At 47.0% G+C, this 27,240-nt stretch overlaps 1 protein-coding gene across 4 annotated transcripts; it reads left to right on the top strand.

The window, feature by feature from the left end:
* Window positions 1-1,171: 1,171 nt before the first annotated feature.
* Window positions 1,172-25,504, top strand: DENND6B (DENN domain containing 6B). 4 transcript variants are annotated; one of them, XM_076363750.1, is made up of 22 exons: window positions 1,243-1,309; window positions 5,553-5,936; window positions 7,541-7,579; window positions 7,676-7,718; window positions 9,077-9,189; window positions 10,851-10,931; window positions 12,745-12,850; window positions 13,402-13,481; window positions 13,740-13,802; window positions 15,197-15,252; window positions 15,914-16,036; window positions 16,438-16,533; window positions 16,627-16,721; window positions 17,290-17,355; window positions 18,058-18,122; window positions 18,556-18,645; window positions 19,587-19,640; window positions 20,024-20,133; window positions 22,195-22,297; window positions 22,589-22,664; window positions 23,171-23,245; window positions 23,555-23,637. In XM_076363750.1, the coding sequence occupies exons 2-21, from the start codon at window positions 5,844-5,846 to the stop codon at window positions 23,200-23,202; spliced, it is 1,584 nt and encodes a 527-aa protein (XP_076219865.1). In that variant the 5' UTR covers window positions 1,243-1,309; window positions 5,553-5,843; the 3' UTR covers window positions 23,203-23,245; window positions 23,555-23,637. The 4 variants fall into 4 exon arrangements, with proteins under 4 accessions (XP_076219862.1, XP_076219865.1, XP_076219863.1 ...); XM_076363748.1 differs by lacking the exon at window positions 22,589-22,664 and having other exon boundaries at window positions 23,555-25,504; XM_076363749.1 differs by lacking the exons at window positions 1,243-1,309; window positions 22,589-22,664 and adding an exon at window positions 5,006-5,282 and having other exon boundaries at window positions 23,555-25,504.
* Window positions 25,505-27,240: the final 1,736 nt, after the last annotated feature.

The following is a 27,240-nucleotide window of genomic DNA, read 5'->3' as shown; positions in this document are numbered from 1 at the left end:
CAGTTTATCAAGGAAGCACACGGAAACATGCACACGTCTTCCCACAAAATTAGACAACAAAACTTTGTTTTAGCCCAACGAAGAGGCTTTACGGCCAAGCTCACATGGCTAACGTTAGGATTGAGGTTACTGCTCGCAGGAGTGAAAACCAGCTTCTCCATCACGTAACTCGGCAGGTAAACTTCTCTAGGAGGCATGGGGCGCAGGTGGGACGCTCCGAGAGTAAGTCAGCGTAAGCCTGCCTAAGCCGGTGCCGCTGCAGACTCTTTCTCCCTCTTAGGCTTTCCCTTTACAGTGGCCCTAGTGCTTATCTGCTCCGTGATTGAAACTGGCTGAACAGCAGCCTAGCAATAAATAAGAAAGAAAAAAAAAAAAGTGAATGGGTTTTAGCCAGCACCTCGGGAAATCTGCCACGGAACTGTTATTTATCACTGGTATTTCAGCAGTTCCCAAATGTCGCTGTCCTCCCACCCCAAGCGCTGAATAAATGTGAGAAGGAAGTCGCTCGTGCCACAGAGTTCACATGCCTTAAATGCAACAAAAACGAGCAGGTTGAGGTCCCAATTTACCCTTTGCCGTTTACTGTGGATAACGTCCACCCTGTGCCAAGCACGGCTCTGCTGGACACCCCTCCGGCCTCCCCGCGCCGATGCGGGGGTCAGCGCGCCCAGGCCGCCCTCCCTGCCACCGGCACCATTCCCAGCCTGCATGAGTCCACGGGCCGGGCCCAGCCGCCGGCACGGGGCCCGGGCAGCTGCCCCGGCGGTGCAGGCCGGGGAGGGCCAGGCCCGGTCAGGCCTCGGGGCTGCAGCTGCGGCCCGGGGCGAGCAGGGGGCGGAGGGGTGAAGCTCTGGGGAGCAGCAGCCCCCGGCGGGGCGCAGGAGCGGGGCAGGGTGAGGCGGGTTTAGCGGCGGCCACGTCCCCCCGTGTTTCGGCCGCCGCCGGGCCCTGCGGGGCACAGGCCGCCCGCCCGTCCACCCCCGGCCACGGCCGCGCCCGCCATGACAGCCGGCCGCGGGTCGCTCTGCGCGGCCGGAGCCGTCTCGGTGGTGGGGGCGGCGGGCGCGGGACCTCCGGGCCGCCGGGGGGCGCGGCGCGGCGGGGCGGGGCCGGGGGGCGGCGGGGCCGGGCCGGGCCGGGCCGGGCCGGGCCGCGCGGAGCGGGCGCTGCCATGGACGCGCTGTGCCGGGCCGAGCCCCGGCCGCGCCGTCCCGCCGCCGCCTCCCCGCTGCCCTGGGCCCGCTTCTCCGCCTGGCTCGACTGTGTCTGCGTGGTCACCTTCGACCTGGAGCTGGGCCAGGCCATGGAGGTGCGGGCAGGGCTGGGGGGTGGGGGGGTGCGTGGGTCTGGGCCCGGGCAGGGCCGGGGGGCGTGGCGGGGATGGGGGTCTGGGCCCGGGGGTTGTGGAGGAGGGTGGTCAGGCAGGGTGTGGGGGAGAAGGGGCTGTGCGTGGGGCAGCGAACAGGCAGGGGAGGGTGGGGGCAGAGCAGAGATGGGGGTGTGAGGGGTGATGGGGACAGGGCAGAGCGGGGGTGAATGGAGACTGGGAGCAGGCAGGGTGGGATGGGGGGGCAGGGGAGAGAGAGCAGGCAAAGGGGGGCGGGCCGGAGAAGGGCCCTGTGTGTGGGAAGACAGGGCAGAATTAGTGCCGGAGACAGGCAGGGGTGGGTGAGGCGGGGGGTGTTTGTGCGGGCGGGGGGCAGCTGGGCTGTCTCCTGGGATAAGGCTGTGTGCGGGGTGGGGGTAGGCGCTGTGTGTGCGAGGCGGGAGCGGGCAGGGAGGCTCGGGGGACTGGGCAGGACGGGGCCTGGGTGTGCAGAGCCAAGAGGAGCCGGGGCGGTGCGGGATGCCGGTGTGTGTGTGTATAGAGGCCGGGGGGAGGCTAGCAAGGGGGGGGTGACTGAGGTGGGCAGTGGGCTGCAGAACTGCCGAGGAGGGGGAGCAGGCTGTGAAGGGAGGAGGGTGGCGGGGAGGAGGCTGTGGAGGAAGGGTTGTGGAAAACAGCCCATGGACGCAGGAAGGCCTGGGGTTAGGGAGCAGGGGTAGCGCCGAATCTTGCTCGGAAATACAGATCTGATGTGTGGGGTCAGCAGGCGCTAAGGAGGGGCTGAGGTGGATGTCGCAGGACAGCGGTAGGGAAGGAGTCGGGAGCTGGGTGGGAAGCGATGGTGAGATAACGGGGCACAGTGGAGCGGGGGGCTGAGGCGGCTCTGTCAGCCTGAGGACCTGTGGTGTAGGAGGCTGCCCTCCTGTCATTCCCTCCTGGGAAGCCACATATGCCTGTGGGGCTCATTGGGGGGCCAGAGAGGATGAACTGGGCGTGAAAGGCTTGGAACAGTTTTTCCCTATTCCCTGGAAGATGGTGCTGTTTGCCTCTGAAAGAGGATTTGAAGGGAGTTAGATACCTAAGGCTTGTAATGTGACTGAAGGCAAGAGCTGGTTGGTGTTCTATGAAAATGCAACATAAGGGGACCAGGTATCTCTGGATTATGCCGAACCTAAGGCATTATCTCGAATTCCTTGATATTTGTTGTGTAATTGTGGGAAGTACTCCTCACTTTGCCTTTGTGTAAGGAGGTTAACGTTGTTTTGCGGAGGATTGAGACTTTCCATTTTTAAAGTCATGCTGAAGCTTCTGAAGGGAATGGAAAGCGGTAGAGATCAAGTTAGCTGTCTAGCATTATAAGGAGGGGACTTTGTGGTCAGGGTATGCAGTAGTATGGTTTGTTAATCCCTGGAAAGGTATTTTTTCTTCTTTTTCTTCCTTTCCTCCCTTTTCCTCCTTTGCCTACATATGTATTGATGGGAAAAATGTTTCTCATGTGGCATAAATGACCAAGAAGACTGGGAACACCTCAGCATCTGGACTGAGTGATGACACAACCCCACCGAAACTTTTCCTTTGGCTTGTCCATTGTGGATTTCTGTCTCTGAGCGAAGGGTTTGGGCAAGGAACAGGGGTCTGCGTTGGGTAAGACCGTTCCTTCCAGAAAGGAAGCCAGGCAGAGGAGAAGCTGTGTGATAAAGATCCCATGTTCCATTCTTGATGGCGTTGGGAAAATAAAAAAGCTCAAGCTGTTACTGTCTTACTGGGGAATTCCAAGTAAAATTATTTCAAAATTTTGAAAAAGTGTAAATGTCACTATTGCCAGTAGTCAAGTGGTGTCATTATCTTCCTGCTTATTCCCTATTTCCATCTGTTGCCTTGGTTGTTTTAGATTAGGTCCAGATCCTGTGGCGTGTCTCCAAGCAGGCTGATTTCTGCAGCCGAGAAGAGGGAGTTTTATGATTTGGGCTCTCGACTGCAAGTTTCTGGGTTAAAGAAATGCATCTGTGGCACCCAGCCCTGTGGGACTTCAGTCCTGGCTGAGTTTGCACGGGAAGTTTGCCATAGACATTACCAGATCAGTGTAGCTGACTGAGATTAGATCTTGACAGAGCTCTCTGTGGTTTTGTGGATGTATGTATATCCCTCTAAAGAGTGATTTATGCGCAGGGGCTGTTCACGCACCTAGGGATTACACAGAGTGACAGGATACAAATACTTGGAGTAACTTGCGCTACCTCACATGCTCACAGCAAAGTGAGTCAGAAGGAAGGGAAACCTCCCGTTGTGGAGGTTGCGCCATACTTTTGCATCATCTCTGTAAATCAGTGTGTGAGGATGCAGGCATCCCTAGTCCCACCTTAGAATGTCCCCTGCAGTTCTGCTTTAGGAGCAGGCCTGTCTCAGTCAGGGTTTCTGTGCTGAAACCTTGTCATCCTTTCCTGAAGATTACTTTTTCCTGAGTATAGGATTCTTTCCAGATAAAACATCTCTTTTCTTCCCTTGCTGCCCAAATCTATGCGGAAGCCACGTTGTTGAAGCCTGCTTAGTGTGTGTTGTCTTCAGTGACGCTGAGTAGAATGGCAGAATTGCCCCTGGAATGGGGTAGGCTCTGTGGATATAACTTCGCAGCCAAGAGCTTGTTTAGGGTCTGCTGAGGTTTCTGAATATTGCGTGACTTGTGTTCTGTGCAGTCATCTCGCAGTGTGGACACACCATCGGCCTGAAATTCAGTGAGTCCCACTCTGCTGCTATTTAAATATACAGTAAAAAAGGTGTTACAAAGGAAAACATAGGTTAATGCAGAAATTAGGTATAATTGCCGTTTCTGACTCATCCGCCAATTTACATTTCTTCCAATAGTCAACTACAGACGGCAAAAATACCGGGGAGAGAGAAGACACGTTTCTGAGACAGTCCTCTCCGCAGACAAGCAGTCTGCGTCCTGCGGGAGCAGCCCTCCGCACCAGCCGTTTGCCGTCCGACTCCGCAAGGGCTCTGACTTCTCTGGTGCCGCTGTCATAGAAACGCTGAAAATTCATCCCCGTGGTTCTGAAATATCCCTTTTCACAACGGCACTGGCTCCTCCCTCCTCGAGCTTTCCAAACACAGGCACTTTGTGAAGCTGGGTTACTTCAGAGTCACCAGAAGTCATTTTCTGGGATGTTCTCCGTGTTGCTATGACAGCAGCAGAGTACTTGCCACCCGTGCCGATATCAACAGCAAAGCTTTAGTGCAAGGATCTCTTTTCAACAACATGTGTCACCTCCACGCTTGTTAAGTCAGTATTGTTGGGAGAGAGAGCTACATCACAAGTTATGACATAATTTAAGCCCTTTTGGGGCTTAAATATCTGAGATATCTGGATATCTGAGATATCCAGGGACTTCTACAGATAAAAAGTTCCTTTTTGTTTACTGTCTTTTTGCTTTTGAAAAGTTCTGGTGACTAGGATTCTTACTATTTTAGATTGGGTTTTTAATCTTGTAAATATTTAGTGATTTCCCCCCCACCTCAAATGTAGAAGTACATGTCAGACTGTAAAACTGAAGGGGAAGCAAAGATGCAGAAGATAAGGCCTATTTTTCAAACACACGGTATCTGAATTTTTGGGTCTGTCAGTGCTTCTATGCTCAGTCAGAAGCATTTGAGCCTGATTTTTTTTTTTTTTTTCTTTTCTTTTTCCCACTCCCCCTCCCTGAAATGCTGAGCACACATCTCCAAGTGAAACGTACACTTAGCATATCTTAAACTTGGACCCACAAAGCAGCTAGGAGCCGTCAATATCCACTTCTGGTTTGATTTACTTGCAGAAAGACCCCCCAGAAAAGGCAGCAGGAGAATTAGAAGTCTGTCTTGACTCTTGAACTTAAGTTTAGATCATCAGCAAGCATTGCAGAAAGCACGATGCTGTGAGATTCCTGAGCTTCTTGATTAATCGGCGTCAGATGTCCAGGTCTCTGTTCCTGTTCTGTCCATTATTACATAGGAATTAACAAAATAAATGTTTGTGTGATCATTAAATTAGTCATAACCACAAGAATTTATTCAGTCGCCTAATGCAAAAATATAGCAAGCAGAGAAGTGTGTCTCCTCCTGTGGCGTAGTTGTAATGCATCCCTTCATGCTTCAGTGTCTAAAAAGCCTTCGTTCTCTAGTCGCGCCTTAATGTGCTGCCTCATCGCTGTAGCTTCTATGTGATAATTTTGCTCCTGTATTTTTGTAGCTTTTGTCTTTCAGAGAAGCTTGAACGGAAGGCTAATCAGCGTAATTTTTAATTGTTAATTTGGCTCACTCTCTGAAGCTGATTAGATGACCTTGCCAAGGAATCAGTGGGGAATTGTTAGAGCGAAGCGAGCTAGCTCGGTGAACTGCCAGCACTCTGGCGTGGTGCCACCCTTGCTATTTATAGACTTGTAAGAAGAGTCAAGCACTGAAGACAGCTCCTGATTTGAGTACCAGATGACTCGCACACTGACCTGAAGCAGAGTTACTGCCCGGGAGCTGCAGAAGTCTGATGAGCAGAACTCCGTTTTTCAAGTCATTCAGTGCTAGTTTCTTTCTCATCCGCTTATTTAAAGCCACCTGCAATTCCCGCATTTCCCGATCAGTAAGTGCTATAAAGGCTGTGTACTTTACTTCTACAGGTTTGTAAGTACTTCGGTTTCTATCCTCTGCCCAGTGACATGTGAGACTCATTATTGCTGTAGCTGTGTCATTTCTCACTTCTCAGCGTGATTGTTTCTGTAGTGGATCTTGCTTGCAGTTCTGCCCTCAGCCCTGACCTGAGAAGTCTTGCATTGAGTTCTCTTTTATTGGGTTACAGTAAATGCAGAAGGACTGTTATCAGCATTTACATAGTTCAGCTGCAAAGCTAGAGTTTTTAACTAGATGCTTTAAAATTCTTGATGCTCTCTCTTATCTGAAATGCTCGATGATAAATTGGGTGTAACAATTCAGCTGTCACTGGTATGCTGATAAAGCATGAATCTTCAAGCCTGTGCCAGACCCATCTCTTTCTGTACAAAATAAACCTTGGCTTGTCTTTCTAACAACAGATCAAATCAGGGAGGCTAAACCAGAGCTCCAAATCCTCTCAAACTTCTCCTGCTGCCTATTTTCTGCTTTTTGGTCACTGTGAACAGCATCTTTAGCTGACCAGTCACTTAGGACTGCTAAATAAGCGTTTTCAGCCTGGAGGCTAAGATATATACCCAAGTTTGTTTCTCACACCAGACTTCATATTGTTTAGCGTACGTAGGATATATTGTTTTCTATTCTCTTCATACAGCTAGAACCTTTGTCCAGACTATCATTGTCTCACTCCTGATTATTGCCACATCCTTCCCTCTGCCCTTGAGGACAGTAATCTTGCCCTGCCTGTATCTCCGCAGCATGCTGCTGCAAAGGTTGTTTCCCCAGCCACGGCTGTTAATGCTCTCTGTGCCATCCTCCAGTGGCTCTTCTTTCCACACCTCATTGCATCTATGCATAGCTTCATTTTTAAAGCCATTCTTACTCTGTCCCCACTGTCTGTCTTCTCATTTCATTGCTGTGAAATCTGTTTTTACCTCTCAGCAGCTCATGATGCCAGCCTTCCTCACTCCTTCAGAATATTTGGTGGGTTTAGTGAATTGTAATTGACTTTTTAGCAAGATTTAAAAAATCAAAATAAAAAGTGACCCTCCTCCAAACAACAATTAGAAATACACAAAGTCCAAAACTTTCCACATAGGACATTATTTTGCGCAATTTTTAAACTTGTATTTAGGTGCAAAATTGAATATTAATGCTTTCCAGGCTTGGAGAGTAAGTATATGTTAAGATAATTTCAAGCAGCATTGGAATAGTTCTCTCCTGCCTGCTTTAGAGAAAACAGATGTTTGCACATCAGTAGTCTGCACAGAGAAGTTACCAACTGGGTGGTGGGGCTGTTTGTTCACCGAGCTATCAACTCTCAAGTTAAAATCCAAGTAAAATATAAGCTATTCTGTCTGTCTCCAAATCTGCTAGAATAAATACAGATTCTGTGATGAGTTCAGTGCAGTGGGCTCTTGACAGTCAGATTTTAAATGGGTAGATGTACCTTCTTGTAGGATATGTTACTCTGGGAGAAATAGGGCACTTATTGTATGGAAGCAATGGTTATAGATCTATGTAGAAGTCACGGGGGAACAGAGTTGATTGACTTACTGACTCTTGTCTCTTTTGCAGTTGGTGTATCCTTATGACTTTAGACTAACGGAGAAAGAGGTAATAAGTATTTTTATTTCCTTTTTTTTCCTGGTTTTAAAGATCCTGAGCAGCGGTGATGGAGGTTTTCTTACCGTGTGTTTTTGTTTGTTGCAGAAAACTAGTATCTGCTACTTGTCCTTCCCAGACTCCTACTCAGGTAGGTAGCATCTGTTGGCCTTGCCTGCAGCCTGCGGGATGGTTCGTTGCGAAAGAAATGGGTTCATGATGGAAAGTGTGAGTCATCGCCTCTAATGCAGCGGAGACTGATGGGCTGTATCTTCCAGAACTGTGACATCAAGGAGCACCCAGCCCTTAGGTCTGAACAAAGAGGCTTCTTGTCATTTTGATTGCTCTCTGGATATAGAATCTGTGATCTGGTGGGTGACAGGACAATTACTTGATAAGCTTGCACACTCATGCTTCACTCGTGCCAATAAAATATAAAAAAAAGTCACAAAGGGTAGGTAGCCTGAGGTTTGCAGCTGTTGACTGTCAGCATTTCTGAGTGAAGTGCTCGGTGAAGAGAAGCAGATGGGGAGAGGATGCTTTCACAGCGGAAGTATTCCCAAAGTTTGTATTTATAAATCAGAAAGGTGGCAATAAGAAATAAGCACGTTAATTCGTCCCAGTACCTGTTTCTTTAAGACTGGTTCTTGACTGTTAGTGTTCTACAGCTTTGCCTAGTTTAGTTTTAAATGTTTTTAAGGTTGTACTTTCATTAGTTTCTCAGAGCTTAGTGAACACTCAGGCTAAATGTCCCTTTTATTAAAGTAAATTATTTACTAATGTTAATATCTTCATAACACACACAACAGTCTTTACTCTTCTTCGGAGCATAGCATCTGCAAACAGTGGGAAGGAGTATGTCCTCTTACCCCGCTGTGGTGCCTTAGTCTGTTTAGCCGTGGTTTTTGTTCAGTGAGCTTAGTGTGTTTAACTCTTTCCTCATAGCTGACCTCTTTGTACGTACTCAGCCCTACTCCTTCTGCCCATCCAACTCATGAAACCCCCTGAGGACTTCATGCTTCTTTTTTTCCTGCTGTACAAAGTATGCTGGCGGGGGGGCGAGCAGTGTAGTGTGACCTGGGAGGTGCCCGGCTGTGGTGCTTGTCTAGGTCATTTGCTAGAACTATTGTGCAGGGGATTGTCGTTAAAATCAGTGTTTGTGTCGTCTTGGATTAGGGCTGTTTGTAGGTTTATTAGTACTGTGGATAAGAAGTGGTGGCTGCAGTTACTCAGGATTGATGATACTGGCCGATGTCTGTAAGTTTTCCAGCAATGGCCTGGCAAGGTTTAGCTTAATGATACCAGTTCTTGTGTTCAGCTATGCGTTCCTCCTGTCCTACACTGGATTTTTGGGGTTTCTTTATGCTGTTACTCTCCACTTCATTTTCAGTTTTGGAGTTTCTTGTAAATCAGCATCCCTGTTTATGTCAGCATTTCAGATTTAAGCAATTTTCAGGTTTCTCTTTACTGAAACTTCTTCCTGAGCATTTGTGATCTTCTCTGTCTCAGGTGGCCTGGGGGATACTCAATTTAGCTTCCGCCTTCGTCAGTCTGGGGGACAGAGGACCACTCATTACGAGGATGATGGCGAGTACAATAGAGAAGCACCCCTAACGCTGCAGGTCAGTTGCATTTCAGTGCACTACTTATACCTGCTAAGCAAACAGTAGTGTTATTGGGTTAAAAGCCAAATATACTTTTGATTTGTTTTCTGTGCATAAAACACTCATTTGCTCTGGCCAGGGGAATAGTCAGAAAAGGAGAAAGCTTTCAGCACAGGGACTTACTTCCATGTTAATACTCATAGAGGGCCGTGTTGAGAATCCCAGCTACTCTGAGAGATGGAACTGAATCAGGGAACCCCAGATTAGAGCAGTGGTCATGTCCAGCTAGAGCGAAAAGATAAATGGTGGCACACAGGTGACATCCAACAGAGTGCACGGCTACCTGTGCATGTTTCTATGAGGCAAGACAAGAATATCTTTGTGGTAAATTAGATGTTTACCTCTTTCGTTGAGGGATGACAGTTCTTTTTATTTGTTGCAGGATCTATGTGTATAAAACCAGCCGGAATAATTGGCATGCAGCAAATCCACACTTCGGCTTGCGATATGCGGGCTGGTTTAACCGTACCCAAGCACTAATATCAGGAGTGTCTGTTAGTTGTGGTCTTTCCATCAGTAAACTGTCTGTCCATTTCATGCAGAGAAGGGGCGTGCTGAGCACTGTTGCTTCTTTTAATTGAGCAGATGGCCATCACATCAACTTCTCCTCTTCTGCTTTCTCCTTTGAGATGATGCTTCCTGTGCATGTGCCTTTTTAACACTTCTGCAATCTTTTTGTGATATGCTTTTGTGATATGCAGTCTAGAAATGGATTGCTGGTCTAAGAGGGAGTAGGAGGATTTCTTTTCCTGAATTCTGGTCTAGAGATTTTTTAGCTTGCATGCATCTTTACTGCTTTGTAGCAATCGGACACTGCCTCACAGATTCACCTATCTTTAAAGAAGTAAGGGAAGTAAAACTGCCAAAGAACTGGATTCTGTTGTGGAAAAACAATATTTGGGAAGAGAAAGGTGCCTTAAACTGTGGAGCCTGTGGGGCTTCAAAAAATGATATTAAGGGTGGTCTTTGTGTTCGGCACTGATAATTATCCTTCCTCCTTGATGTCTGTGGGAATTTAGAAGGCATAGCGCCTTTGAAATGATCGCTGGGGATTTGTATTAAATCTGTTAGTTTTCATGGATGCTACGAAGGAAGCATCATTCAGCTTTGTGCTTCATCCTGAGCAAAGTTTGACCGGTACTGCCTTCAATGCCTGACTAAAGAGGACTGCAACGGGTATGGTAGAGGACATCTCCTCCTCTCAGATGATGATGTATTCCTTCCTCGACAATACGTTATCCTCTAGCTGGCAAAGAAAACTGACAGAGCACATCAGCGGCAGCACGGGGTGCCAGGGTTGGCTCAGCTGGTCGTATTAGTGGAAACCTCAATTAACCCTTTAGATGATGGCCCTGAAGGTGCTGCAGAAAGGGGCTAGTGAACGGTGCTACCTGGGGGCTGTAACGTTTTGTGAGTTTAGTTGTTTGTATCTCCTCTCTATCTTCCCATTTGGTGAACTCTCCCAGATAGCTGAGCCTGGATAACTTTGGTAAATAGGAGGGAGTGCTGTAATTCTATCACAGCAGGAGTGAGGTATGTTGTTTGGTCAGTGGCTGGAGGGAGTTTGGCGATAGCAGTAATCGGTTTCTCAATAACAGCATTGTTGGTCTCTCTTGCAGCGGGAGTCAGCTCATTACTTTGGTTATGTATACTTCAGGCAAGTCAAGGACAGCTCGATGAAGAGAGGTTATTTTCAGAAGGTGAGTACTGAAACCAGATAGCTCGCTACTCAAGTGGTACGTAGCTGTAAAAAGGCACCTATCCATAGCTGTAAAATAGCACCACTTCCTACGTGACACCCACAGTGTTTCTGCAGGAAACAGCAAAGGTCACGGAGAACAGGAATACATGGAAGGTGTAATTCCAAACAAACCTGGATGCGGTTGCCATGGTGTGTTAATCACATGAGCGGTGACCTGCTGTCTGAATCATGAGATCCTGAAGTACTCCAACATTTGCTTCAGTATGTACTCTAGTGTCACAGATAGTGAGAGGATATACTTCGTTATTGCAGTCTGTGCTAGTTATAACTTAACCCTACTCTTATTATTGCTTTAATCGTTCTTCTTCCTAGTAGCCATCTGGGAATGGATTTCCTGGTGGGCTGATTGCTTCTAACTAGCAGCAGTGACACTGCTGGTACCTCACCGACCTTGTCTCTTACCATAAATTCCTTTGACACAGACACTGGGAAAAATACTATAAACGGCATGTTTATTTCAGCATAAATATGCAAAGTGCTTTGTATTATTCAGGCAGGTAGTTATGGTCACTGCCTGAAAGAGAGTGAAATTTCAGATGACTTCTAGAGAAGGAAAATATTTTTCTTTGATCCTAAGATCGATTTTTCTCCATGTATCCATGGAATTACTCTTTCAGTAGTGTTTTTTCACATCAAAAGATAAAATGCCATCCTCTCAAACGAATGAACTTTGAACACCTGCTCTCCAAAGAGCAATGCTTCATAATGGATCGGTCTGGTAACTTGCTGGAAGATGGGGACACCATTCTGTCCCAGCAGTTACTTGGCCTGCTGTGCTTTCTCTCCTCCACCTCTAGGCAGTGACATGGAGTTTCTTTCAGAGAGACACGCTAATACAGAAATGAGTTTCTTCATCTCCACTAAAGCAGTGGATTGATCACTCAAAAAGTTGGAGGATTAGAGAAACTGGACAACATGGGGACCTGCTGAACAGATATTTATACCAGGCTAATGTGCTTGCTCTGGTAGACTTACAAAAGTAGTGGGCGTATTGAATTCCTCAGGGAAGTATATTGTCACGCTTGGGTGGGGTTTATTTCAAATGGCAAAGTTTTGGGTTGGAAAGGAGGTGTTTAAATGAGTATTGCAGAAATTTTCACTGGATCCTAATTAATGTATTCATTAATGATTAGAGGAAGAGAATAATCAGCATAGTAATGAAAACCCCCAGTGAGACTGGGTTGGAAAAGTTGTAAAAAATAGTGATACGTTTCATAAAGAAGCATTAGAAAGAAGCTGAAACAGCAACAAAAAAAGGCATTGCTGGAAACAAATTGGCATTATTTCAAGTTGCTTTGTTTCTTCTTCCCCAGAATTCCTTTATTTTTATTTATCTACCTAATTTCAGTTTCAGTGGTCTGCTCCTTTGCAGTTCTCCATCTGAAATGGTTGTTTTGGTAGCTTTGAACCTATTGGCAATTTATTTTTGTTTTTCCTCCAGATGATCTTTTGCTAGGTCACAAACTCGGCCCTCTTAGTTGCGGTGCCTCCCTGGTAGAAGCTACCAGCTGTGCTTATTCATTACACAAAAACCTCCTTGCCTGTGTGGATACCCAGGGTCTCCCAAAGCCTGAGGGTTCAACAACTAGGTAGCTAGCAAGAATTCCACCAGTAAAAGTGCTGCTTTTGAGCTCTTTCACGTTTTTGATGTTGGTTTTTAAGCGTAGTCCTCTACTAAGCAGTATAAGTATATGCAGTGCTAGAAATGATCATGTCAGGGGTCTCTGACTCCTAAATGTATCTTTTTTCAGTCTTTGGTGCTGGTGTCACGCCTTCCATATGTGAACTTGTTCCAGTCATTGCTGCAGCTGATTGCTCCGGAATATTTTGACAAGCTGGAGCCATGCCTGGAGGCAGGTGAGCAGTCAGATGTAGGAGGGAGGGTTTGCGTATTGAAATCTTTCAGCGGTTTTATCAGGAAGTTCCTGAAAGACAGCTGAAATGTTCCAAATTAGTTCATTCTGGAACAAATTCCAACAGGGAAAAACTTTCATCCAAGTGGTTGGCTTGTCAAAATTATAAACAGCTGTAAAGGATGCATTAATGGGAAATGTCTGACAACCTTAATAGATGATGCTGTCAGTTTTGCATACAATGTATTCCCAGAGAGAGGAAAAAACTGCTAATGCTACATCCCTGTCTAGGTCTTTACTGCACTACTCAACTTAATCATGATTTATCAACAGTATAGTGATGCTGGGCCTGCACTGGGAATAGTGGTGCAGACGTAAGTCTGGTGTCTGACCTAAACTTGCACAATTATTTGATACAGTGTGTGTTTGCAGCTAGCCCGGGGGACATGCGAACTAGGAATGAGCGATAATTAAATTGGCAGAACTCATAGGACCAGCTGAATTAGCGGTATTGACCTTCAGGTTAAACTTTTTTCTTTACCTGTGTCCCTGCAGTGTGCAATGAGATTGATCAGTGGCCGCCTCCTGTGCCAGGACAGACCCTGAACCTTCCAGTGATGGGAGTTGTCATTCAGGTACTCGTTGCTGATTTGTACTCAGCAGCAGACTGAGGCAAACAGGGAAGCGGAACATGTATTCCCTTTTCTTCTGGATGTTAAAATTGCTGCTTACTCTAGATTCTTTCCCTTTATTCCTAACCTCTGTACAATTAGAATTGATAATTGAGGAAGCTTTCTCACGTGGATGGTTGTTAGGGAAGAAAGCAAAGTGTGTGTGCATGCTAACCAATTCCATCTCCCTGGATAATCTGTCTGTTCTTATTTGTAATCTAGGTGAGAATCCCATCGAGGGTGGATAAGCCAGGATCAAGCCCAGTGAAGCAGTTCAATCAAGAGGTGAGATGAAGTGTGGCGTGACACAAGCCAGTGATGAGCAGAATCTAGACTGCTAAGGAAGGAGGGTGGAGAAGAACTGGAACTCTTTCAGCCTTATCCTGTTTGAATCCACTTTGGCCTGGGATTAATGTGGTTTAAGCTACCCATCTGGTTCAAACCGCACGCTCTCATGCCTGTGTCTTTCAAAACAGGAGACTCTGCACAGAATTTGTGTGCTTCAAGTTATGTATGTGCATTGTTCTCACAGTTTTTGTTCACCTTGCCTTTCCTGGGAATCCATGCATAGGTAGGTCTCCATGAGACCCTGCCTTAGTCTTCTGTGTTGTTTTGCAGCATTTGCTGTCTGAGCACCTTTACTGCTTTTATTCAGCTTTGATTTTGATTCTTGTTCTGTCATGATTTAACCCCAGTCGGCAACTAGGCACCACGCAGCCGCTCGCTCACCCTCCCCACCCCTCCGGTGGGACGGGGGAGAGAATCAGAAGAGCAAAAGCAAGAAAACTCATGGGTTGAGATAAGAACAGTTTAATACTTGAAAAAAAAATAATAATAATAGTAATTGTAATTGTAATGGAAAGTAAAAAAACAAGGGGGGGTGAAGGAGAGGAAAAAAAAAATTGATGCACCTGCTCACCACTCGCCAACCAATGCCCGGTCACTCCCCGAGCAGCGATCCCTGTCCCCCGGCCAACTCCCCCCAGCTTATATACTGAGCATGATGTCCCATGGTATGGAATATCCCTTTGGCCAGTTTGGGTCAGCTGTCCTGGCTCGGCCCCCTCCCAGCTTCTTGTGCACCTCCTCGCTGGCAGAGCATGGGAAGCTGAAAAGTCCTTGACTTAGTATAAATGCTGCTTAGCAACACCTAAAACATCAGTGTGTTATCAACATTATTCTCACGCTAAATCCAAAACACAGCACTATACCAGCTACGAGGAAGAAAATTAACTCCATCCCAGCCGAAACCAGGACAGTCAATTTGATTTTTTTTCCCTCTTTCTCTCCTTTGAATAATGTCGTATTTCACAACTTTTGCTACCCGTATTTACCAACCCTTATTGTCTCTATCTGTATCTTAAGCTTTGCCTTGCACCAGAGGAAACTCTAGAAAACAAAGGAGCAGACACAGGAAGTCTTTCACATCTTGAAAAGAAGGGATTCTTGGCTATCTTCTAGCAAGGAAATTCATTTGGACCTTGAATGCTCAATCCAGATCTGTTCCTGGCTCATATCTCTAAGTGTTAACTTTGTTCTCTTCTTTTTATGTTTATTGTAGAGGGAGGTACTTTGTGATTGATGTGGTCAGTTTAGATGGCATTTCAGTCAGGATGCTTCCATTTACTAACAGTTTGGGGGTTGTTTGATTTTTATTTTTTTTTTCCCCCCTCATTTAGAATCTGTTACCAGCCCCACTGGTACTCCCCAGTATTCATGAACTGGATCTCTTCAGGTGAGAGCCACCATCCCTGCAACCCTCTCCTTTCCGTCTGCTTTTTCTGCTCATAGTACCCTATAAATCGTAGGTATAGTGAAGATGTCAAATGAGGAATCAAAAATTAAATTACTGCTTTGCAGAGTGTCACTTAGCATACTGGGCTTGCAGAGCTTGTGCAGTGTTTAAACCGTGTGCGCTGCCCTTAACACAACCCCCTGTATCCTGGTTAGAGGGGGGTTTCTTTTCTTGACCTCAGCTGGTGATCAGCTTACGCTCTGAAGCATACACGTTGTGTGTCTGAACCAAACTTTTCAGCGTTATAGGTGCTATTCTAATAGACGTACATCTGCTGTAATCCACATGCGTTTTACTTTGCTTATGTCGTGGTTTAACCTCAGTCCCAGCCGAAACCAGGACAGCTTAGATGAAAAGACATACTGAGAGCAGTATGATCAGCAGGTTGCTTTACATTGCTGAAAACATTTCCTTTCAACACGTATAAAATGGTTGAGCAACAGCATGTGTAAAGACACATGGCATTCTGTTGCGGGATACTAAAAATCAGTCCTAGATTTCAAATTCCCGGATAGAAGCACATCTGGATGGGCTTATACGCAATAACCGTCTGGTCTTTTCTGAACTGCATTTCGAACCTCATTCTTCCTTTCGCTAACAGGTGTTTCCAGCCAGTGCTAATTCACATCCAGATGTTATGGGAGCTGATGTTACTGGGAGAGCCAATTGTTGTAATGGCACCATCCCCTACAGTTTCTTCAGAAATGGTTCTGGCACTTACCAGGTAATGCCTTCAAATTCTGAGATACAGGTAACTATAATAATAAATTCTGGCAGTGTTTCTCTTTCAGATCCACTCTTCTGCCAAGTCAATTGGTTTAGGTTTAGTTTGCCTATGAAAGCATGTAAGACAAATAGCATAGCAAAAGAGTCTTACTCATATTCCACCAATGGCAGAGAAGAGTAAAAGTGAATCTCCCGTGTTGGGAGACCTGATGGTTCATAGCCCCGAGGAACTTTGTCTCCCCAGCTTTGAACTCTGCTTTAGCAAAAAAAAAAGCCTGGAACTCCTCCAGAGCGTTACCTCTGGCAGGACAAAACACTGCTCTAGCACATAAACCTGGTGTAAACACACATTCCTCCTCTGTGAGGTTTATATGGCAACTATTCTGTTTATTGTTACAGCTGCCTTGCTCCTCTGAGGTACTGTTGTGACTACCGCCCCTATTTTACTATCCACGACAGTGAATTTAAAGAGTATACCACCAGGACACAAGCTCCGTAAGTAGCCAGTAGACCCTTGCTACCCACTTCCCACTGTGTGAAGGAAACCCTGAGATTAGCATTGTTCTGCTTTTTTTCCCCTCTTTCTAGGCCAAACATTGTTGTGGGAGTCACAAACCCTTTCTTTATCAAAACTCTCCAGCACTGGCCACACATTCTTCGGGTTGGGGAGCTCAGAATGTCAGGTAAGGGTGGAAGCAAAGTCCTGTTGTGCTGATAGACCTTGTTAGAGGCTAGTAGTGAGCTGACAGTTGCAGTGCTAGCCATCATTTTATACATCTTCATTCCTGTGAGAGCTGAGGAACCAAAGGGAAGTCTAGACCCTGACTCAGTTGATGTGCAGGATGAGCGCACGCAATGGTGAAGACAAATCGTTGAGAGGATAACTTGCTGTGTTTTTTTTCTGAAACATTAAGAAAAGGAGAAGTCCTTCCTGGGCAGGAGAGAGAAAATTGCATAAAGAAGAACAGAGAGGTAGAGAGAGAGACCCTGATTATTATCTATGAAACCAAGAAAACCTCTAGTTTGAGGAGTGGGGTTTTTTGCAATGCCTCCTTAACACGTTCCTGTTCCAAAATTTTAGCAGGAAAGCTAGCAGACGAGAAGGCTTATGTGAGGGTGGAGTTAAGGGAGGATGTGATTTAAGGTGTACAAGTGTAGGACTGGACGTTCTCGAGTGCGAAGTCTCTCTGCGTGCTGTGGCTGTGAGGGTAGATTCAGAGCCTGAACTAGTCATTTGACGTCTTTCCGCAGGAGACCTGCCCAAGCAAGTTAAGGTGAAGAAGCTAGCTAAACTAAAAACTCTAGACACGAAACCAGGTAAGTCCTTTTGTCAGACATCATTTAATTCTATTTACCCTTCCATGTGGGGAATTTTGCAGGATTTGCAGGCATGTGAACATTGCATACATTATTCTTTGTATCTCAACAAACGGACATTTTGGTGTTACCATCTTCTCATACTCGATGTGCTACACAGTTCTCTGTAGTGGCATCCCCCATCTAATACAGAAAAACTGTACATCTTTGTTCTGAGATTGAAAAAGCCAGTTGAACAAATTATTTTAGTGTCGGGAGAACTTCTGATTTTCTTGATTTTATTTTATATATCATATCCGCTTTTTAGATGCGATGGAAGTCAAAGGAACTTGCTCACCTAGATACAGCCATCTGTCACTTAACTAACTGTTCAGCTCAGGCCTAGCCATAAGCTGACTCCAGTAAGTTATCTCACCATAAGCTTAGCATAAGAAGGTCCTTGAGGTAGTTCGGTGTCCTTTAATCCTGCTGTGAGCACTGGCTGCATTAGCAATTTCGTAGTTTTTTAAATTATTTTTTAATAATTTTTGTAATTATACACACACAGCTGCCAGGGTTTGTGCTAGGAATTTCAGTTCTGTTATCCCTGCGCTATATAATAATATATAATCTAGAGCCTCCTCTAGATACGTGGACAAAGTTTTGTTTTTAACTTCTGTTTTTTTCTGGTTTGGTTTTTTTTTTTTTTTTTTTTCAATCCAGGAATCTATACTTCTTATAAAACATTTCTTCACAAAGACAAAACCCTGATAAAAAGATTACTAAAGGTAAGCGGTTTCCACTCTGTCCTACATCCTGTATGTCATTATGGGAAAACCGTGCTAACAGCTTGGTTTAAACAAACAAAACTCTCCAAAAGGAACGGACTTCTTACAGCATGTAATGATTTAGTCAAGTATGCTTGGACATGTTTATCATGCCAGTATTAAAATTTTTCGCTTAATATTATGGATTAAATGCTGGCACTAATGATAACCTACGTGAGAACAATTGTTATCAAAAAAAGAGTCTGAAAAAACAGATTCTCTGTAGAGAAATGTGAGCGATGGGTTTAACTAGAGAGTGGAGTATGTGTTTTGGGCGGTACAGTTTTACAGACTACTCTGGACTGGTTGCTTATAGCTACGGTGTTTGCAAATTCTGCGTCTGTCTGCGTCATAGAGAATAGCACCTTTGTGAGTGCGCTGCTTGTGCTTGCAGGGGATTCAGCGGAAACGCCCATCTGAAGTCCAAAGTGCCCTTCTGAGGCGTCACCTCCTGGAGCTCACCCAGAGCTTCATTATTCCCCTGGTGAGTTGAGCAGAGACTTGTCAGAGTGGTGTAAAGGTGAGGGGAGGTGAACAGGAGGTGCTCGAGTGACAAGTTTGCACTTGCCCTCTTTTATTCACCCGTAGCTGAGCATCTGTAATAGATTCAGGATGCGGCACTCTGTAGAGATGTTTTACTCCATGGAAAGGAACTAAATGTCTCTTGAACGCAAATTTTAGTAATTAGCATAAAAGTCTGCAGGTTGGATATTCAGCACACTGTGTGTAAAGACAGAACATTGTTTCCTGCAATGTAGGAATAGGTGTTCCATGTTATTTGATTCTAATGCCAAGTCTTTGCTCTTTTCAACAGGTAGTCAAAGCAGATATATAGGGAAGGGACGGGAGCCCAGAACATTCCTCTTCCCCTCTAACGCTGGAATCAAACCCATTGCCAGTGTGAAACCCTCCCTTCTGGCTTTGGGAGGCTTTGCTGTAGAGCTTAAGAGGCCTGTCCACGTGGTGATCACCACCCTACGGCAGATTTTAGTGAACGCTTTCTTTCAAGGCCTTCCCTGTCTAGTCCCACTAGAATACTGCTGGTGCTTTTTTGGTGACCATCCAGTTGGCCAAGTTTGGCTCCTCCACTTTGTTTTCTACATCATCTTAGGAGGTAGTACACGGGAGGACAGAGCATCTTCTCAGATTCTAGTCCCTCCTGCCAACTTCTTCCCACCTGACCTTTTCTCACATGGCAGGCTTAGGATTCTTGCAGCATAGTTTTGTGACCTAGCCCCTGGTGGGAAACAAGCTGGAACACTTAGGCTCATGTAAAATGCAACTATGAAGAAAAAAACCAGAGAGAGTAGGAGGCTGTTGATTGGGCCTATGATGCGTTGGAGAAGACCATCCCACTCAGTGACCACGCAAGAGGCGCCTCGATTGTTGTAACTTTTCAAAATTTTTTTTTAAATTTCTTCTTAGGAGCATTATATTGCCAGTCTGATGCCTCTGCAGAGGGCCATTACTCCGTGGAAGGTATGTCCAATTTTCCCATCGCTTCTGCTTTCCTTTGACTGCGGGGATTGGGAATTGTTATGCCGTATGCTGATCGTATACACATATACTGATGATACACTGTGTGAGCTTCCCTCATTGAAGGAAGAGGGTTAATACTCCTTTAAAAAAAAAAAAAAAAGTTGAAACAAACATTGGGACAGATGCTTCCTGTTTTGCAGTAAGCTCAGCTATTGTGAATCTAATTTGAATTTTATTAGCAAGGCTGGTTAAGATGTTCATGCATTTTTTTGTTCTCATAGTTACTGAGTCTGCCTGGTGCAGCCTCTTCCATTGCAAATATAGACCTCATTTTGCCCCCGTTTCTTTTGGGTGCTGTGTCATACGGCCTTTCTGTTGTGCAGAATCCTCCACAGATTCGTCCTTTCCGTCAGGAAGATTTCATGAAGACCCTTGAGCATGCTGGTCCCCAACTTACCTGTGTACTTAAGGGTGACTGGTTAGGCCTCTACAGGTAAGATTTTGGTAGTTACTTGCCTTATCCCCTTAAGAGCTGGTGCAAGATATAATGAACATCAAATCCTGAATTAGAATTGGGAGCAAAAAGGGAGTTTCGGGACAGAGACCGGTCACCTGAAAAACTCATGCCTATGAAGAATTGATTAACTAATAATGGTCAGGAAGAGCAAGTGCAGGGCAGACTCAATCCTGTGTTTTATGTGGTCTTTTAAATGAGTAGATACAGTCGGGTTTAGAAGCTGTTGACTCTCCACCTTTGGGAATTTAAACTAAGTCCTCACTGCTGGAGAAGAAGGGGACTCATCTCTGACATCAGCTATGTCGTTTATTGTCCTCCAGGGAATCTTTCTTTTTGAAGCGTCTGGTCCTGGGCAGATGGGGTATATAGACTTGTAGGTCTTCATCCAGTAGTGGTTTTATGTGTTTGTACAGCATTCAGGACAACGGCCATTTCGTTTTTACTGCGTGATGGCAATGCCTTTAGAACATAGAAGGACGTAGTTTCTTCAGGGTAGAATTTAAGAGAGCATGCAGGAGAGTTTGTCCGTAGTTTTCGTAAAGGATAATTAGTTATAAATGGGATGGATAAGACACTTAATCACAATGTGAGTAGGAAAAATCCAGCAATCAGATACCCAGTGGGAAGGAAAATGGGAGATGTACGGATATGGAGAAGGGAAAATATTCCAGAAAGTGAGCAGAGACAATAATCCTGGATTAGTATGTTTTGTTGCTGTGATAAAGTTTGTACCATTTTGTGCTTTAATGTATTCAGCAGAAAACAAGCAATTCCACTCCTTATGGCATAGGTGTGGCAGACAGTAAGATTTAATTTTGGATATCTAATATTTTGAAAAATAGTAACAAACAACAAGCTGTTTCAATAAATTGGTTGAGGTTTGCAGGCACATTCCAGGGTTCTTAACTGTGTGAGATCTTGTGCATACACTATTTCTTGTGTTCCTAAGTCAAACCCTTAATTAAAAAATAAGTCTGTCTGTATCACAGTGGCATCTTGAGATCTTGGCTGGGTTTAGGACTCCGCTGTGCTGGGGAGAGCGCACGAGAGCAAGACTCCTTGAAGTTGCAAAAAGAAACTGTACAAACACCAGCTGAGTTCTGCTGGCGAAGTGCTCTCTGCAGGTAGCCTGAGGAAGTAGCTTGAAGAGATACTAAGTGGGCCACTCTCAATAGAGGAAAATGCTGAAATACAGCATCTGAGATATCCCCGCTGTTAATCAAAGGGTTGCAAAGAACGTGCTGCTAAAGTGGCTGTCACTCAGCTCTAGATGGCATCTTAAACTTTCTCATCTTTTTCTTTCTCTGCTGCCACAACCCTTGTCTTTCAGTTAGTGGCTTTTCAATCCCATTTTGAATTTGATCTAAAGTTCTATCACACTCCGAGATAAAAACAGGTATTGTGCTGCCCTCTGTTCATTTTCCTGCGTAGCTCAGTAAAAACAGAGGTTTATTACTGTACTGCACTGGAGAGGTGTAAATTACACATCCTTTGACATAGCCTAGATGATACCTTGTTTGTGTAGGAGAGATGTAAATCACCAATTATATGGGACTTAGGTCCATGCTAGCAAATGGTTGGCAGCTTTAAATATCAGGAAAGGAGAGGAATTAAGCAAGATACTGCAGAGGAATTTCTTCCCATGTTGAACCATCCCAGTTATCATAACTCCAAAGGAAAAGTGGGCTGCAGAAGGGCAAAGAGCACTGCTTCTTGCATTGGCTGAGGCTTGAGCTGGTGCAAAGGAAGGTGCGAGACCGGCAGGATTGCCCCTCTCGTTGGTGACAATCTGCTAAAGCTGCTCAGCTGTATCATGTTAATGCCTGACAGAAGAGAAGTCTCTGGAGTAGATGAGGTATGAAAAGAGCATATCAGCTCATAATCGGTTACCATCACTATGACACTGTGAATCAGAATGTCTTTTCTTCTCACATCTGTGTCTGCTGCAGTAGGAAGGGAAATCTGTGTGCAACGGAGCCAGCGTGCTTCTCTGGGTCCCCCTCTGTCCCCTTCTCAGTGTCTCCTCTCTTTCTGCAGGCGTTTCTTCAAGTCTCCCAACTTTGATGGCTGGTACCGTCAGAGGCACAAGGAAATGACCCAGAAGCTGGAGGCCCTTCATTTGGAGGCAATCTGTGAAGCGGTATGTTCCAGCTGCAGGTATTAAAACCAACACCAGCCTTCTCAGGCCTGAAACCTGGGAGGTGAGGGCAGTGCTACCTTGGACACTTGTTGACACATCTTCATTCTGCACTGATGGATGGGGGACAGTGCTCCGTGCCCTTGGGAATCACAGCTCTGCCTCATGTCTGCCAGTGCACAGGGATAGCAGCACATGTGGGGGACAAGAACACGAGCAGCTCAGCCCCCCTACTTTGTTAGCCAGTGCAGGTCCTGCTCTGGCTGCTTCTGTCAACTATTTTTCATTCATCAGGCCCTTCCCAAGCCAACAGAGTGCCAGACTGGAAGCGTCATCTGTTGCTGGCTTCCTCAATGCCTAATGAAAATAGGTAGGATTTTTAGCAGTGACTGCTGGTACGATTTCTTAAACTGAGCAGCTGCTGGGGTAGTCCCAGGAGCTCTGGCATCCTACCCAGGTGCATCTTCAGCTGCAGCGCTTGCTTCACTGTTCAGCAGTGCGGGCCCTCGAGCATGGTGTGGGGAATGCCAAAGCTGTCTCCTTCTTTAACAGGCCTGACTCTGGCAAATAGATTTAAATTCTGAGCACAGCACAAGATTCACGGTGCTGACTGGAGGAGGGGAGCCCTGCACTGCCTTCGTATTACTGCATCTCTCCTTGATTCTTCTCTTGCAGGCAAGAGCTTGATGCTGTCATGGTCAGAAAAGTGGGGAGAGCTCTGTCTTGCTCATTTAGGTTTAATTGCTGCGAGCAGAGTTGTGAAAGAGGATGAGAAACCTCCTTGCTTTTATTTCAGGCTTTGCTTAGGGGTATCTCTTTTAGAAAAGCTTCTGTAAAGAAGAAGTGTCCCTGAAGAAAGCTGTTCTCTCTCTTTAGAACATTGTGGCCTGGATGAAGGACAAGTCTGAGGTGGAGATTGTAGACCTGGTGCTAAAACTTCGTGAGAAGCTGGTAAGTTTTCCTCCCTTCTTCCTGCACTCATTCCTTTCTGTCTTGTTGCTTAGAAAACTTTGTTCTCGCTCCCTGATTTGGAGAACTGGCAAATGGGACAGTCGCGAAGCTTTAGTGTTTGTGTAGAAAAGGGTTCAAAGTTCTGACTCGTTTCATCTCCCTGAGGCTCGGGTGACAGTTTCCTGTCTGTCGTCTCGCACCCCGAACTAAAGAGACAACGTGAAGTTTGCTCAGTCAATGGCAAAGCGGAAAGAGGAACTTTGAAGCTATTATAAAACTCCTCTGTTTCTCTCCTCTCTCTCCCTGTAGGTAAGAGCCAGGTGCCAGCACCTCCCTGTGAAGGAGGAAACTCTGCAGCGGGTGGGCCTGTATATTGAGACCATCATTGGCTCCTTGCCGGAGGATCTCCAGACTGTGCTGCACCACCACTGAGCACGGTGAAGGGACTCTGTTGGAGAAGGAAGGGCCCTCCCACCCTGCTCCGAGCTGTGGGCAGCTGCAGTTGCATTTGGAAAGGAAAGTTCTTCCCCCATCCAGCCAACGTGACCCGATGTGGACCGTGCTCACAACTGTGTATGATTTTGAGCACGTGAGCATGTGGGTCAGAACTGTAGCAGAAATGGGGAACCGTGTGCACTATTCTCTGTCTAGTCCTGCTTTGAGGAGCTGGATTAGGGGATTGTAAATGAGAAACTGTTCCCTGTGTGGCTGTTAGTAGGTCAGAAAGTGGCAGCCAGGCTTCCAGCAGCATGTGATAGGCTGTGCAAAACATGTGTTGCCCATATATACACATCCATCTTTGTCTAGTGCTTGGGCTCTCAAAATTTCAATGCCGCCATCCTGCCTGGAAGAAGCAGGACCAGCCCTGTAGGGGGGAGTTGTTTTCAGGAGAGCTCCTGATGATAATGAGAGAGATGCTAGTCCCCCACGTACAAATGATGTGAAAAAATTGTCACTGCCCATTCAGCAGCCTGACTCATGCCGGCAAGAGCTTCAGCTGTGATGGGAGTGGGAGGATGAATTGCTGGACGTGGAATGCTGCTGTTTTTTCCCCAAGGCAGAGACAGAGTAGAAGGGGCTGGTGCATCTGCAAGGAACAGAGCTCTCCAGAGATCACGGCTGGGTGATGTGTGAGTGGGAATAGCTACTGGAGCTCCACAGAGAGGAGCTGGCCTCCAAATGTAATTTATTCTGCTTGAAAAATCAAGTTTGTGTGCTCTAATAATGTACAAGACAGCTGGAGCTCTGCCTTGGGCAATGAGACATCTAATGTGGTAGCTCACTTGCCGATAAAACATGTTGGAGAATCTGATTTTTACAGCCTGTGTCAGCCTTGCCAAGTGGGAGCTCACGGAGTGGCCCTTGCGTGGGTGCGAGGGCCCCGCTGTGAGAGGTGCGTGCTCGCCCTGTGCTGGGGTCAGTGGGGAGCAACCTCTCCAGCTCTCACCACAACTTGTTCTTACCACAACCCGGTTTCCAGCTCGGTCATTCTGCTCCCGTTCACCTCTTGGGAAAGAGAGACACGTGTGTGTGCTTCTAGGATGAATGTAGGAAAGACTTGAGGCTCTGCTACCGGCTTTGGAGGCAGTTGCCCTCTGAGAGAGCAGTCTTTCTGCCCGCTGCCTTGCAAATGGATTTACTGTAACCCCAGGGTTAATTGCTGCTGCTGTCACTGCATTTCACCATCTGCCAGTCTGGCCAGGGCCTGAATGTTTGCCTTAAGAATGGTTTTCGGATGGGTCTGGCAGCCTGGTGCACTCCTGTTCTGTAAGAAGCCCCGGAGCGTACCTTCGCACGTGGCAGGAGAGTTCGGCATTTCAGCCGAGACCTGCACAAAGCTGTCGGCAGTGCCCAGAGCTCATGGGGTAGAAGCTGTGCTGTTTCACCAGCAGTCTCTGCCCGTTGCTGCACTGCCTCGGGGCTGGGTCAGTGAGTCTCAGAGGTGGCTGAACCCTTCCTGCGTTTTCCCCTCCAGAGCCAGGCACGGACAGTGCAGGAACAGCGGGAGGCTGCTCGGTTTCCCACCGCCTCCAGCCTGGAAGCGGCCAAGCGAGGAGACACGGCCATACCTCCCCGTAGCAACGAATTCTGTACAATACTCCTTAGTGGCAGCCCTGCCTGTACAGTGTATATTCTGTATATAGAGTTCGTGTGTGCGTCCGTGCAATAGCTCTGCAGTGACTGTGGTGGACCGAAGCACTAATGTATAGTAGAAAATACTAGTTTAAAAAAAAAAATAAGCCAAGCTTGTCTCCTGTTTTTGGGTCTCAGTAGATTTATTTGTTTAGGAATGGGGTTTCTCTGCCGAGGTGCTGTTGAGCTTGGCCGCTCATGGCCCTCAGCGTGGTGTTTTCTTAGTCTCCATCAGACGTCTGTCCGGGGCGCTCGGTCAGCACGGAGGTTCCCGTCCCCTTTTGGCAGACTTCTCCACAGGGTTCGCTAAGCCCAGCCCTGCAAAGGGCAGCTCGCACCCGCCTGCTGCTGTGCGTCCCTCTGCCCTACCCACGGCACGTCCGATGCGCCTGCAAAGCAGAGGCTGCGTGGGGCGGGGGGTCCGGCGGTCAGAAGCCTTGGGACCAGCTGCCCGCCTCAGCCACTTGGGCAGACAAACCCCCTTGCCGCGGATCTCGGGGTTCAGGTTCACTTCAGGCTGCCGTCTTTTCCCCCTCTTTGTACCCAGTTGTGTCCTTTTGGCTCTTGTGTGCTGGTGGCCGCTGTTGTGTACGCTGTTTTCTCTCCCCCCCCAGCCCTGTCACCACTCCTTCCAGGATGGGTTTGTCCTTGGCTGGTTTTGATACTCCAGAGACGCTGGCACTCCTGGATCCCGCTCTCTACCTCTTTCTACTTGGTTATTGGTTTTTGGTTTTTGTCATCCTGGCCAGCTGCTCTTCCTTTTAACACCCTCTGTAGGTCCTGGTTTGTCGCCTTCCCTCTCACCGGGTTGGAATCGTGGCCCTGCCGCTGCGTGCCCCGACGGTGCCCAACCTGCAGCGCTGGCCGTGGGCCTGCCCCACGCTTGTCCAACGGTATTTTCACAGAAACGTGGCACTACTGGAGAGATGGGGAGGGTCACCCTTGTTTTCATAGTCTTGTGGTTTGTCTCTCTTCTGCTCCCCCAACCTCCTTACTCTTTTCCAGTCCTTCCTTTCCTCTGGGAATCTCCTGGAGTGGGGTCAGAGGTCGACCCAACTTGTCCTCCCCATCGCTGTGCACCTACCTCCGCCTCTCTGCTCCCCCACCCGTTTGCTCCCATTTCTACTTGCAGAGCCCTTGCCACCCCTGTAGCCCTAGCAGCGGGTTTGTTCCTATTTCTCCTAGCAAGCCTCAACCTAATTATTTTCTCTCCCAACCACCGTGTGGGAGAGGGTCATACCACAAACACTTCTGGCGCTCACCTGGTACCCACAGGAGGAAGCCGTGGGTGCTCGCGGCCTCACGACCTGTGTTACACCAAAGCAAACAGCGGGTTGTACTGTCCAGCAGTGATTCATCCCTCACGTCCTGCATGGGTGCGCTGTCCCGCCCTGACGCCAAACAAAACGTTCGTCTTCCTTGCTGCGTCTTCTTCTGTACCAATACAGGTTCTACGGCCCCGGGGGCCAGAGGGTGTGCCCGGAGCTGGGTCGGTGCACGCACCTTTATCTCGTGCAGTGCTCAGCAGCCGCTGGCTCATCTTCCTGTCCTCTTGTAGCTGTCCCTCAACAGCCCAAACGTCCTCCTTCAGGTATTACTCCTCTTGACTATGTATTTTTAGCTTTGCATTCCTCCCGAGGAGGTCAGATCCTATTTCCTGCAAATCACACCCATTATTATCCTTTTCACTTTCCTACCTAGGCTTCTACGCACCATTCATTTTCTCTCTACCCCCCCTCATCTTCTAACAGGCTTTTCCGCTCTGCCCTGTTTGTAAGTCCTGGTTCACGTGCCTGTATTAAGAGCCTGGGAACTTGTCCCTGTCCTCCCCCAGCAACGTCTGCATTGTGCTGCTGGTAATA

The sequence above is a fragment of the Aptenodytes patagonicus genome, unplaced genomic scaffold, assembly GCF_965638725.1.
Source record: "Aptenodytes patagonicus unplaced genomic scaffold, bAptPat1.pri.cur scaffold_86, whole genome shotgun sequence".
Taxonomy (NCBI): Eukaryota; Metazoa; Chordata; class Aves; order Sphenisciformes; family Spheniscidae; genus Aptenodytes; species Aptenodytes patagonicus.
Note: the sequence above shows the minus strand (reverse complement) of the source record. Positions and strands in the feature narration are given on the sequence as shown.